At 32.4% G+C, this 13897-nt stretch overlaps 6 protein-coding genes across 6 annotated transcripts; 3 read left to right on the forward strand and 3 right to left on the reverse strand.

Moving 5' to 3' along the window:
• Positions 1-61: 61 nt before the first annotated feature.
• ARO4 (3-deoxy-7-phosphoheptulonate synthase ARO4) lies at positions 62-1138 on the reverse strand (the record flags this gene model as incomplete). Its single annotated transcript, XM_004177454.1, has 1 exon — positions 62-1138. One exon carries the CDS (start codon positions 1136-1138, stop codon positions 62-64), a length of 1077 nt encoding a protein of 358 aa, XP_004177502.1.
• Positions 1139-1703: 565 nt separating this feature from the next.
• CBC2 (nuclear cap-binding protein subunit CBC2) lies at positions 1704-2390 on the reverse strand (the record flags this gene model as incomplete). The annotated part of the gene is made up of 1 exon (XM_004177455.1): positions 1704-2390. The coding sequence occupies one exon, from the start codon at positions 2388-2390 to the stop codon at positions 1704-1706; it is 687 nt and encodes a 228-aa protein (XP_004177503.1).
• A 575-nt stretch (positions 2391-2965) lies between these two features.
• On the forward strand, positions 2966-5212 carry CTI6 (Cti6p; the record flags this gene model as incomplete). Its single annotated transcript, XM_004177456.1, has 1 exon — positions 2966-5212. The coding sequence occupies one exon, from the start codon at positions 2966-2968 to the stop codon at positions 5210-5212; it is 2247 nt and encodes a 748-aa protein (XP_004177504.1).
• A 335-nt stretch (positions 5213-5547) lies between these two features.
• On the reverse strand, positions 5548-7305 carry VPS45 (Vps45p; the record flags this gene model as incomplete). The annotated part of the gene is made up of 1 exon (XM_004177457.1): positions 5548-7305. One exon carries the CDS (start codon positions 7303-7305, stop codon positions 5548-5550), a length of 1758 nt encoding a protein of 585 aa, XP_004177505.1.
• Positions 7306-7770: 465 nt separating this feature from the next.
• Positions 7771-10377, forward strand: TCO89 (Tco89p; the record flags this gene model as incomplete). Its single annotated transcript, XM_004177458.1, has 1 exon — positions 7771-10377. One exon carries the CDS (start codon positions 7771-7773, stop codon positions 10375-10377), a length of 2607 nt encoding a protein of 868 aa, XP_004177506.1.
• Positions 10378-10557: 180 nt separating this feature from the next.
• Positions 10558-13572, forward strand: RTT10 (tRNA (34-2'-O)-methyltransferase regulator RTT10; the record flags this gene model as incomplete). The annotated part of the gene is made up of 1 exon (XM_004177459.1): positions 10558-13572. The coding sequence occupies one exon, from the start codon at positions 10558-10560 to the stop codon at positions 13570-13572; it is 3015 nt and encodes a 1004-aa protein (XP_004177507.1).
• Between the last annotated feature and the right edge of the window lie 325 nt (positions 13573-13897).

The raw sequence follows: 13897 nt of genomic DNA on the forward strand, positions 1-13897 counted from the left end.
ATATATATATATATATATATATATATATATATATAAAATACAAAGTTGGGAATTAGTACATTTATTTCTTGTTTACTTCTCTTCTTGCTCTAACAGCAGCAGCTAATTTTCTTAACACGGTATCAGTAGTTTCCCAAGAAACACAGGCGTCTGTGATAGATACACCGTATTTTAAACCAGGTTTACCTTCTGGTGGGACTTTTTGATTACCTTCATGAATATTGGATTCGATCATTACACCGACAATCTTATTTTCACCATTAGCAATTTGTTCACAAACAGCATCGTTGACTTTTGGTTGGTTTCTGAAATCTTTGTTAGAATTACCATGAGAATAATCGACCATCAAACCATTAGAACCTTCTGGAAGTTGTGCCTTAGCTTCAGCAATAGATTTGGCATCATAGTTAGTACCTTTCTTACCACCTCTTAAAACTACGAAACAATGTTCATTACCCTTGGTGGTTGTAATGGCAGCAACACCATGTTTAGTGACACCCATGAAATGATGAGAATGAGAGGCAGCTTGACAAGCATCAACAGCAACACCTAGAGTACCATCAGTACCATTTTTGAAACCAATTGGGAATGAAAGACCGGAAGCTAATTCTCTATGTAGTTGAGATTCAGTAGTTCTAGCACCAATAGCACCAAAAGATAATAAATCAGCCAAGAATTGAGGGGAGATAGTATCCAACATTTCAGACCCAATTGGCATACCAATGTTGGTTAAATTAACAAATAATTGTCTTGCAGATTGTAAACCTTTGTTGATATTGAAAGAATTATTAACATCTGGATCATTAATTAAACCTTTCCAACCAACAGTAGTTCTTGGCTTTTCCAAATATGCTCTCATAATAATGCATAAATCATTTTGTAATTCATCAGATAATTTCTTCAGTCTTAAAGCGTATTCTTGAGCGGCATCTAGATCATGAATTGAGCAAGGACCAACAATGACTAAAACTCTATCATCTCTACCTGAAATAATTTCAATTGCTTCCCGTCTGCCTCTCTTAGCGGTTTCAATAGATTTTTCAGTAGCAGGAATTTGAGCTTGAAGAAGAGCAGGAGACACTAATGGATCGTAACCTAAAATTCTGACATCTTCTGATTGTTCATCAGATTGGAACATTGGTTGATGAGACATGGCTTTATTGATATAGTTATTATTATTAAAAAAATGTATGGGGTTGAAAGTTTCCTTTAAAAAGTTTTCAAAAAAACCTACTGAAAGAAGCTTGGTGGGGAGAGCGAGGTAGAAGATGTAAAGTTTAAACTTTTTTAAACAAATTAAGCTTTCAGGAGTAGGATCATAACTGAAAGTCAATGGCTGATCTTCAATCCTCAGCTTTTAAATCATTATTCATTACATCGACCACCTCTATTACACATAGTCCAATGGAGTGAAACTTCTGGCCAGGAACGGAGGATGCCTATGAAATTTCGGCCGAAGAAATTTCAACGAATGACTCAGAATGATCGTGACATTTGCAATGCCATCATATTGGCATAATTGTGATGATATTGTAGCGCATGTGGTTTTCTATCCAAGAGACGAGTTATTATTGAATGATATAATACAGTTATTATTATTAGTATGATTATTATTATTATTATTTTACATAGAGATATAGAGGGCTATCTAGGGTATGTGTACGATGCTTAGCAAAGAGAGAATATCGAGAAGGACTGGAGGTTTATTGAGGGATATAAGTATCTTCATCTTCTTCATCACCGCCCATGCCATCGTTGTTAGTAGATGAACTAGCGAAACTACCCATAGCATCTGGTGGAGGAACGTAACGTGGTTTTGGACGACTGTGAGGGTTGAAACGACCTCTTCTTGGTCCACCCATTGAGCCATGGACAGAATTACTACTAGTAGCACCGCCAACTCTATCAGCAAATGGAACGGCAAACCCACCTCTGGAGGCGTCGTATTCAAATCTTAATTCATCACTGACTTGACCACCACTTTTCCCACGACCAAATTGACGACCATCTTCGAATCCAGGGTCCAAATCAATTGAAATATTTCTATCGTCTAATTTGGTCTCTGTTAAATACTTGACAGCATTTAAAGCTTCCCTTGGTTTATTATATATCACAAAACAGAAACCACATGGTGTGAACTTGAAACGATCCAACCCCATGATGATTCTCTTAATAACACCACATTTGCTGAATAGCTCGTATATCTGTTCTTCAGATGTATAGAATGATAGGTTCCCCACATATATAGTAGAACTTCTCATGGATTGACGCAAATCGTCTAAACCGTTGGCATGATTTTTACGGGCCTTTCTTAATAAATATTTAGAAGGACGGTCCAATCTTTCCACGGAGTTATCATATTTGATTTCATCGAATTCTGCCAAGGACATCGTGGCTCGACTTCAATAACAGCTTTCTAGACTTTTCTCGAAATATTTAGTCTGTAAAATATCTTTTTTTTTTATGCTAATCTTTCCAATATATTACTTTCGTTTTTGAATCCCACAAATCTATTCTATTAGAAAATAATCATAATGCAAGCCCGGGTAACATAACTATTCTCGTTTCAATCATGCCTTTCTACTTTGCAAGATGTATATTAGATACTGTACTCAATATAACATATATGCTAATCTAAGCTGTTAAATTTTCAAGATTATTTAACTATCATTACTGCTTTAATTCTTTTGTTTTTTTTTTTTTTATTTTTTTTCCCATTTTATTTCATCTCTATTTTAATCATTTTTAACATTGGTCAGGGCTCACAACCATTTTAGCCTTAAATTTTTTTCAGAAATTTGGGGCCGATTTTCTAGCTAAATAACTGATTTTGGAAATTTCAATGCATCTATTATTTGAATAATCAAACTAAACAAAGTTAAGGAAAAAGTGTACTAGAATTCTTTAATTTGGATTAATAAATTCATAAATCAAAAAAAAGATAGCTATTGCTTGTACTGTAAAAATGACTACTATAGAGGAACCACCGTTAACAGGAGGAGACTCTTCGACTATCGCACGGTTGGCCGAGAATACTGTCCCAGTTCCCAATAATAATAAAGATTCAAGTATGAATGTTGACACAAATGGATCTTTGAAGACTCCTTCTCCTACTCCAAACACAAACGAAAATACATCTAATAACGGGCAAGGTACTACCACTGGTAACGGGAATAATATTGCCGATATTTCTCCAAATACAATCGTGCCTTTGCAGGAGAATGCCACAATTACTGAGAAGAATATGAACTCTAGTGATAAGAATATGGAGGAGTATCCATCTTCAACAACCACAACAACGGCCAACGTCGAAATTAATAGTTTATCTAATGTAGCTGATGAAGAGAAAGGCGAACTTGAAGAAGAGGAAGAAGAAGAAGAAGGTGAAACGAGATGTGTTTGTGGGGAATTTGATCCACCAGACGATTCAGGGTTTTATATTCAGTGTGAGAGTTGTGGTGTTTGGCAACATGGGTATTGTGTGGGTATTACTCAAGGAGATGATTCTGCCGATCTGGATAAGTATTGGTGTGAACAATGTAAACCTAATTTACATAGACTATATACAACCGAAACCGGGGAAGCTAGGTCAGTTTACAAACCTGTTCAAGATAAGAAATCGCAGAATGACAGAGTAAAGAGGAGGAATGGAAGATCTAGTTCAAAGTCAAGTCAGAACAGTAGTAGCTCTAAGAATGATTCGTCTGCCTCTCCCACAACGGTACCTTTAAAAAGAGATCGAGAAAACTCAAGCTCAAAAGATGACCTCCTAAATACTTCGAATAATAAATCATCTAATGATTCTCATGTGGATAAAAAACAAAAATTAAAATCTAGAAATTCCATTAATGAAGAGACAAATGATAAAAATAATAAAGATAAATATATAGCTGAAGAAGTTGATGATGATGAAGAAGAAGCTGAAGACTATAATGAAGATGAGTTCCATTCAAAACACAGTTTTAATGATAGCAATCTAGATGAGCTGGACGAATTAGAGAAGAAAAAATTTCATGATAGAAAGAGAGCCACTTCGTCTTCTAGAGAAGAAAAACAATATCAAAGAATGTTAGAAAAGGCAATCTTAGAGAGTAAAAGAACTTCCGTTCAACTAGATGAAAACAAAAAGGGTAATAATATTCCAAATGATAATACAGACATTTCATCAAATAGCGATCAAGATATAACAAGTAAAGAGAAAATAAAGAAAAATTCTTCGAAAGAAAATTCAAAAGATATTGAAAATTCATTGAAAAGTAATTTAAATTCTAATAAGGATTCTAAAAATGATTCTCAAGAAGACTCAATTGTAAAATCAAATAATAATATGAAAGATACCAATGATACAAAGGACTCAAATCTAATAGAGGAAACTACCCTTGGCACTTCAGAAAATAATTATAACAATAGTAATAATCATAATGATGGTTCTCAAAAATTTACCGCTGAAATTACCAATTCAGAAAGTATTGCAAATAATGGCACCACTACTACTTCACAGGAAAAACTCTCAACTGATGATAATCTTAATTCAATATCAAATGATGATGAAAAGAAAAAATCTTCATCTTCAGGAAACTCTACACCAAGTTTAAAGAAATCAGGTTCTACAATCTCATCAGAAGAAGATAATAATGCAAATAATTCATCAAGTAATAGTAGACGTTCAACCAGTGCAACTTCTTTAACTCCAAATACAAGAAAGGCAAGACGTGGTGGAACCAAAAATACGACGAGAAGAGGTGAAAGAAAAAGCCCCAATTCAACTCCAACCACGAAGGGTAAAAGAAATTCCAAGAATTCAAACTCAAACACTGATGTTGATATTACAAAGCCAATGAGAGCAAGAGTACCTCCACAGAGAACTTCATTGAATGAAATGAAAAGAAGGGTTGCCGCTATATTAGAATTCATCTCAAGAACTCAATGGGAATTAAGTCAAGATAAATCCTCCAGAGATGATCTGGTTAGATTTGTCGATAATCAACAGTTTATTCAACAAGTTGATGCTCTCTATGCTAATTATGATGAGAGTTTAAAAATGATGGATGATTTGACAAGGTCTTTACTATATTGGCAAAAAAAATATAACGACCCGAATCCTGATTCATTCACTGATCTAATTCCTAACACAACTCTCTCTAAATCTACTGCCAGTAGTAATGAAAATAATATCTCTAACGAAAATAATGAACCAACAATAAAGGAATAGAAATATAATATCCTTCATGATTAACCTTTGTGGACACGATTAAAATTGATTATTCGCAATATACTCTTATCTTTCTATCTTACTCATTTTTTTTATATCATTAAACCAAGCCTTTATTAATGTAATATTTATTCCATGCTTAACCAGCTACTTACTAAAACCAAATTCTTTAATCATTTCATCATTTCTTTTTAACTCTTTCATCACCAATTCGTTTTTTTTTCTTACTTTAAAATCAACTTTATTCATTTGTAATGTATACAAATCTTTAGTTATGCATCAGTTAGATAATGTATTATATATCTATCTAGGATATTATACACAGATATCTAAACTTATAAACGTAAACTTCTCAAGAATTCTCTCGTAGATAGAATATCATTACCACCTAGAACAACTCTCATGTTGTTATTATTTTTAGAAATATCTTGATTAAACTCATGAATAATTTTCGCTTCTTCATATGTAACACCACCAACTATGAATACAACCGTATCCTGAGGTGGTAAAGTATTACGAATACTTGAAGGTTCCTTTAAATATTTATATTTTTCTATTGATAATTTGTTTGTTGATAGTTCAGTCAATATATGTGAGATTTCAGGTAAATGCTGCATGAATACATTATCAGACATCGTTGAATTATTATTATTCCTTGAATTTAATTTATCATTAAATCTTCTAGCTAAATCGCTTAATAGATGATCAGATACGTTATTAGTTTTTTTCATATTATCTACTGAAGTATTATTTGAAAAATCTGTATGGAACATTTTTTTAATCTTTAATAATAGATTAACATCTTCAATAGGCATAGAACTACTTTTTAATCTTGAAATTAAATTGTCCATTTGTCTTGGATTTGAATTACCATGTCTTAGCATATAAATACATGATAATTTTAATTTATAAAAATTGTCTAATTTCTGAGAGTCTAATAGGGTCAGTAATTGCTGGTAATCCTCTTGATTATCATCATGAACAGAAATATTTTGCTCTAATTCACTAACACCCCATATATCTCTCAATTGCAATTGTTTATCTAATTCACCAACGATCGCCATATGTTTGGAAACGTTTCCTGATAATTTTCTAAATTCTGGGTATTTCTCTATGAATCCCTTGATATCTTCAATAGTTTCAATCTTAGTATTTGATTGAGTTTTATCTTTATAATTAATTACATATTGCTTAACTTTATCGCCTAATTCACCAAAATTCAAATACATAGTATCATGGAAGAATGGATCTTGCTTAGCAGATAAGGTAACTTTTTGCAAATCTTTATCAATATTATCTACTTTAGATAAATCAACAATATTTCTTTTGACCCCAATATACTCATGAATCATACTTTGATAAGTCCACGGTTGTAAAAGAGGTGTTAATGGATCATTCTTACGATCTAACAATAGCAGAATTGGTGTGGTATCCATCGTAGGAAAGTCAAACAATGAAGTGTCATTCTGAGATATTGAAAACTCTACTTCTTTGGCTAGTTTTGCGCATAATTTACTATTAGTAGCGTACCTTATTTGAGGCCTTAATTTTAAAGACAAAAGTAACGATGTAATACTCTCTGTTACCGTACGTAATCCATCTTCATCCCATAGTTCAAAATTTCGAAATAATAAATCATTAGAACAATCCAAGGTACATAAATCTTCATTTAAAATGTGATAATCTTGGAATATTTCTTCGACTTTAACTACAGCTTCCATGTCGTCTGCTTCCGCCAACCTTTCCAATTGAGACTTCGAGACCATATTATTGAAAAAAATATGATACTCTCCATATTTAGGATTTTGCAATTCTTTTACCAATAATTGAATACTTTCTTCTGAAGGAGATATATAAACCATACATTTGATGTGACGCATGGTATCCCTGTTTGGATTTTCCAACGTATCTACCAAATACACCTCATTCTGTAGTAATTCTGTTTGTGTAGAACACATAGAAATCGTAGTTACCGTATCTTTATCTAATAATAAAGCTTTTATCTTAGTGCTTTCTTCAGCATTTGCATTTGGCTTTGCCTTTGAATTGACAATTCTAGATACGTATAAATCCGCAACCTTAAATAAATTCATCCTTGAATTTTCTTTTAATAAATAATATGGACAATTGATAGAATCTTCATAAAAGTATTGAAGTTCCACACACTTTGCTACACCAACTATTCTATTTCTATGTTAAATATTTAACTAATTTGGAAGTAACCTTGTTGAAGAAAGGCTGAAACTTAATCAAATAGAATTTCACTTTCTCCGGAATGGATAAATTTCGAGAATTTCAACTATCCGTTAATTCTAATTCAGTCTATTATAGAAATTCAAAGATATGCAGATACGTTGAGTATAGAAAATAAAAGAAATAGGCCTATCGTATTCGCTAATACGCTTTCTTGGTACAGGTTAACTAAAAAAGAGCTCTGAAATTTTATCATTGCGCTAAAAATCAAAGGAACAGCCTCATTTTTGGATTATAAAAAGTTAGATTAGCAATTACCACCGAGGTAAAAGTATAAAAAGTTCCTGTTAAATTATCGTATATAGATGGGCGGCCATAGAGGTAGAACTTTAAGAACCGAATTTGAGTTCTCAACAGGCACCAATTCAACTGAAAAGGGCCAAAACGCCAATACTAATCTAACGGCTTCCCACGTTGGAAGACACCCAAGACAATTCTCTACTAGATCAAGGGCAAAAAGTACCGCTAGTTTTAAAGGTTTGCATAGAAATTCACAAACACATGAAACAGTAGGGAGTTCGAACTTATCTGGAGGTAATACAGGTTCCGATCAACAAGAAAGTACCCGCTATGGGTCCTTTAAAAAATCCAAAAGTTCTGATTTCATAGCTAGGAAACGTACAGTAAGTGGGCTTAGCATGACTGCTCTAAATAGAACAAGAACCCATTATTCAGGAGAACCTCATGGGAAATCAAGCCCAACAACTCATTTAAGAACCGCTCATAGTGTTACGTCCACTGGATTAAATTGTAGTACGACACCAGTTGGATTAAAACCAAGAAGAACAAAAAGTACTCATTCAATCGTATACATGAAGTACTCAGAAGAGGATGGTGACAACAATTCTAATAATCCGTCAATCACAGATGAAGAAGTTGAATATTTTACAGAAGAAGAAGAAGATAGTAAGGAAAGGACACACTCGAAAAAACATGACGTTATTAAAAGACCCATTACTCCAAAGAAGACCCATTCGGAGCCACCTGTTGGAATAAATGAACTAGAACAAAAAGCGCAATTAGATTCACAAAAATTAAGTTACAAGGCGCCATCTGATTTATTGAACCCATCTAAGACAAGTGAGGAAAACACTAACAATATCAAAACAACGGTAGCAGCATTTAATGAGAATGCTGGTAACGAAAGTAATGATAAAATAGAACCAAATTTACAAAAAAATATTAACAAGAGTGAAAATGAAACTGAAGCTAAGCAAGCTATAACAGATGAAATTAATGGAGAAAAGTTGAAATGGACTGAGGAAAGGAATAAAAAAAATGATCATGACAAAGATAACAAAGATATAAATACTCACGAAGATTTGAATGATAATTATTCGAGAAAAATGAATAGTAGTACTTCCGAAACAGTTGTTCCTAATTTAGACGGTTCTGTCGACGATGATCGTTTAGATGGGAGCGACCAGATAGAGCAAGGGAATATACACAGTATAGCCCATGATGGTGGTCATAGCTTGGTAAGACACAGTACTTCAAGCTTAAGAATGAATGGACTAGAGGAAGGAATCATAAGTGGCCAAAAGAAAGCCGATAGCAATGGGATTATTGAACCTAAATCGAAAAACTCTAAAAAATTAACGATTAGAACAGATAATACTATTAATCACAATAATTTAATAGCTACCACTCAAAGCAATGGAAACACGATTATCTCAAACTATAATAATAGTACTAATAATGATGGCTATAATATCCAAGGCCCCCCTAGTAGCAATGATGAAAAATATATTCCAAGCATGATTTTATCTCAATCAACGGGTGTTGAGAGACGCTTTGAGAATCCCCCATCTATTACAAATTCACTAAATAAAAATTTCAATAATCTGGATGATACAAGATCAATTGTGAAAGAAATATCCAATAAAGATAACAATAAGTTAGACACTGACTCCAATACGAATCGGAATATGCAAAACCAAAATATTACCATATCTGAAAATAATAAATTTAAAACTATATCTAAACAGGATAACTTTAAAACTCAACAGCGAGGCCAGGTAAATCAAAATAGCTCTAATTATATTTCAAAAAATGACTTAAATAAAACAACATTAAGTGAGAAAGCAGGTAATGTAGATTTATCTAGGCAAACAAACAATATTTCAACAAGGGAAAGTTTATTTGCTGGACCTAACAAACTTGATAAAGCAGCTGATCAATCAATAAAAAAAAAAGAAGATTCTATTCTTCAAAAGGAACATAATCGCTCTTCTTTGATTAGTACTGGAAATTCTGCACAAAAATCGACATCATTTAACAATTTCACACAATTTTTAAAGGAGGATTTAGAAAACGATGGTGATTCTAGAACACAGAAGAAACTATGGCTTCAAAGAGAAAGTTCTATTCTAGATTTAACTGCACAAAACAACGATAGCACATCATTATTTACTGCTACAAATATTGAGGTAAAACGTGAATTTGAAAGAATTTCCCATGAGTATACGAATATACGTAGATTTGATAATCCATTAAAGGAAGGTATCTCGAGATTAACTGCTAACGAGAAAATCTATTTAGGCAAGAGTAATACCGATGTAAAAAGTCAAGGCTTTCGAAGTAACTTATTTTCAGGGTTTAACAATCAAACGAAGAGGACTGATGATTTTTTCAATAATTCAGAGCTTGCTCAGCTAAATAGAATACTATCATCTATTTGGAAAGAGGAAACTATAAATTTTCAGTCGCAAAGTAACCCTTTAGAAAAAGGATCAATTCCTAATCAAGGCCAGCATATGGCACAACACAATAGGACTTCAATGCGAGGTATTTTAGGCCAAAATAGCGGTATGCATAATCAAAGATCTATTAACTCAATTCAACCAACTACTAGAGCAGTTAACCGTAGAATAGAAAATCAGTTTTCAAGTAAACATACTACTAACTTATAGCTAGTAAGAGTTGAGTTATTGTTAAATTTCCCATTTTTTTAGGCAATTCGGAATTTTTCTATGCTTTGAAAAATAAAATTGAAAAATTAGAAAAGTTTAAAAGTATATTTCTGAAATTATTTCTTACATAGCGGAATATAATTCTAATCCAAATATATTTTAATATAGCAGGATTAGATTATGTCTGAAATTACAGAATTAACACATTGTGGTCCATCACTCTGTGTTAAATTTTTCGAACACTATGTTTTTGCTGCATATGGACCATTGTTAAAAATTTATGAATATAAAACTGGAAAAGTTGTGAATACATGTCGAGTACTTAAAAAGAATAAAGTTCATGGCATTAGCATTGGGAAATCTGGTAATATACTAGCATATGGTGCTAGATCGGTATCTGTTTTCCCTATGTCAGAAGCATTGAAGAAAGAATCTGTACAAAAGTACGAGAATATAACTACGGAATGGATTACTAGTTCTGAATTTGATTATACTGAGAAAAATATTTATATGCTAACTTGTTACAATAAAATATTAGTCTACAATCTAGAAAGCAAATCTATTGCTATTAAGGCTGTACCTGGCGAAAGATCTATTTTATATTCAGGCTCTATTAAAGTATTTTCTGACGATAAAGCTTATGCCGTTGCAGGCACTGTTATGAATGGTGTAATTATTTGGGACTTAATTACCGAAAAGATGTTCCACAATTTAACCGGCCATGAAGGTGCAATTTTTAATGTCATTTTGAGTGATGATGGTAAATTAATTGCAAGTTGCTCTGATGACCGTTCAATTAAGTTGTGGGATTTTACAACTGGCCAAGAGCTTACTACTGGTTGGGGTCATACAGCCAGAATATGGTATTTAAAATTTTTTGACAATGATAGAAAATTAATTAGTGTATCTGAAGATTGCACATGCCGTGTTTGGTCTGTTTCCCGCTCTTCTACTGGCAAAATTGAATTAGTTCAAGAAAATATTATTGAGGCTCATCAAATTAAAAACGTTTGGGGAGTAGACGTCCAAGAAAGTGAAAATATAGCTGTTACATCAGGTAATGATGGTAGGATCAGAGTTATCGATTTAGCACCTGTTTCAAGATATGGTAATGAACTACAATCGTTTTCATTAAATGAGTTATCCATAAAACATGGAATTAAAATGGAAAAAGGTGAAATGTTTAAAGGCTTCCAACCCTTTAAATTTGGTCTTATTGCTGCTACTTCCTTAGGTAAAATCTTGATGTTTGATCAGATATCAAACTCTTGGTCCTTGTTGATGACCGATTCAAGACTTACTTCTTATTCAATCTTTCATGGTATTAAAGAGGAAAATATCGCTGTTATTGCTAACAATAAGTCCGAATTACTTGTATTAAAACTATCAGAAGATGGTAAAACAATAATTAAAGAATCTAAACTTCATTATGACAATTTAAGTAAGACCATTAATTGTTTGGTTACTAAATTTGACGAAAAATCTCTATTTATACTTTTAGAATCTCCAAACCCTAATGACCAACTACAAGGTCTCCAACTGTCTAATAATACTCTTGAAATAATTAACGAATATACGTTTACAAAACCAAAAAATTTTACAACTTCGTCAGTAGCTATAATTGAAAATTTACTCATAATTGGTTCGAGATTTAGTACTGTCGGTATATATTCTTTAACTAAGGAACAGAAGGAATGCTATCTAATCAAAGGAATTAATGAAGGTGATAATATCACATCAACTACCTTCATTAGTAAACTACCTAACGCATTGATTTTTTCCGTTACAAGTAGAGATGGATATTACAATTTTATCAAAATACATATATCTAAAACTTTCGAAATTGCCAAGCATGAAATTATCTACTCAAACAAAGTTGCCCGTGGTTTCTTAGAGGGTAGCTTCATTGATGAAAATGACGATTTTATAATATACGGGTTCAAGTCAAGTTTATTTTACCTGTATAATGAAACCAAATGCTATGAATTGGCAAGCCAACTTTGTGGTGGTGCTCACCGTCAATGGAACTTTGAAGAATTTAATGACTATTTTATGTTAGTATTTATTCAATCATCTACATTACATATTAGAAGAATTAACAAATTAAAATTTCCTCACACATTATCTGATGGCTTACATGGCAGAGAAATCCGAGACATTACTATCAGAAGTAGTAAATCTTACAAAAATGGTTATCTGTTTTGTACTGGCTCTGAAGACACTGGTATTAGATTGTCATATTTTGATATAACTACTAATGAGATAAATACTTATTGGTTTGAAAGACAACACGTATCAGGTTTACAAACTTGCTCGTTTATTAGCAATAACCTGATGATTTCTACATCCGCCCGTGAAGAATTATTTTTGTGGAAATTAAATACTGACACTGAAGATCGTCCATATATGAATTTACTTCAACACTTGCCAACATCTATGGATACACCAGATTTAAGAATTATGGACTTTTCAGTTAAGTTCATTGAAGAAACTGTAGATTTTGTACTAGCTACGATTTATTCGGACTCCACTATCAAAATTTGGTACTATAACTCTGATGAGAATAAATTTAAGCTAATTATTGGAGGACGCTATGAAACTTGTTGTTTGACAAATGCTAATTTTGTCACTTTAAACCAAAAATTGTATTGTGTTGTAACCCCTACTGATGGGTATATTGTTGTTTACAATATTACCGAAGCTATTCAATTTGAATTATCTGAAAGTAATACACTAGTTAATAATGAAAAGGATCTTACACAGACTGCTTTACCAATGTATGAAACGCGTATTAGAGTCCATCAATCTGGTATCAAGTCAATGGACACACAAGTTCTTGATAATACTTTGAAAGTGTATACCACTGGTGATGATAATGCTATTGGCTTAACTATATTTAAACTTGATACTTCAACCAAAAAATTAGAAGGTATAACCAATAGTTTTATCGAAAGGGCCAATGCATCGACAATTACATCATGCAGCTTATTTAACAATAACTCGAAGTTGCTAACTACATCTGTAGATCAAATTGTCAAGATTTACGACATTTCTAACGATCAATTAGACCTAATAAACGAGCGATACACTACGATAGCTGATACAGGCTCTTGTGATACTATTGATTTAAGTGATGGGTCTTCGCGTTTATTGATTGGTGGTGTAGGCTTTTCTTTATGGAAATGGACTCAATAAACTACTTACACCCTTTCATAAACTACTTATCATTCTACATCCCTTTTTTGCAGAAATGAATTTTCTTTGTCTGTACATTATTTTTCTTCTTTATAAATTTTTAATAGATTTTGTTTTAAATTTTATATACACTGTCATTATCTTTTAATCAATTGATAGATATCCATTAGAGTTGTCTTTAATTTAACTAATATTGTTAGATTCTCGAGATTTTTGAACAGGACCTTATCCAATTTACTAGTTGTTTAAAACGATTTTCAAGTTAAGCGAAAAATACTAAAGATCGGAAAAATTTTGATGAGACAATCGAAAGCTGTAAAACAAC

This window comes from Henningerozyma blattae, chromosome 1, assembly GCF_000315915.1.
Source record: "Henningerozyma blattae CBS 6284 chromosome 1, complete genome".
In the NCBI taxonomy this organism is placed as follows: Eukaryota; Fungi; Ascomycota; class Saccharomycetes; order Saccharomycetales; family Saccharomycetaceae; genus Henningerozyma; species Henningerozyma blattae.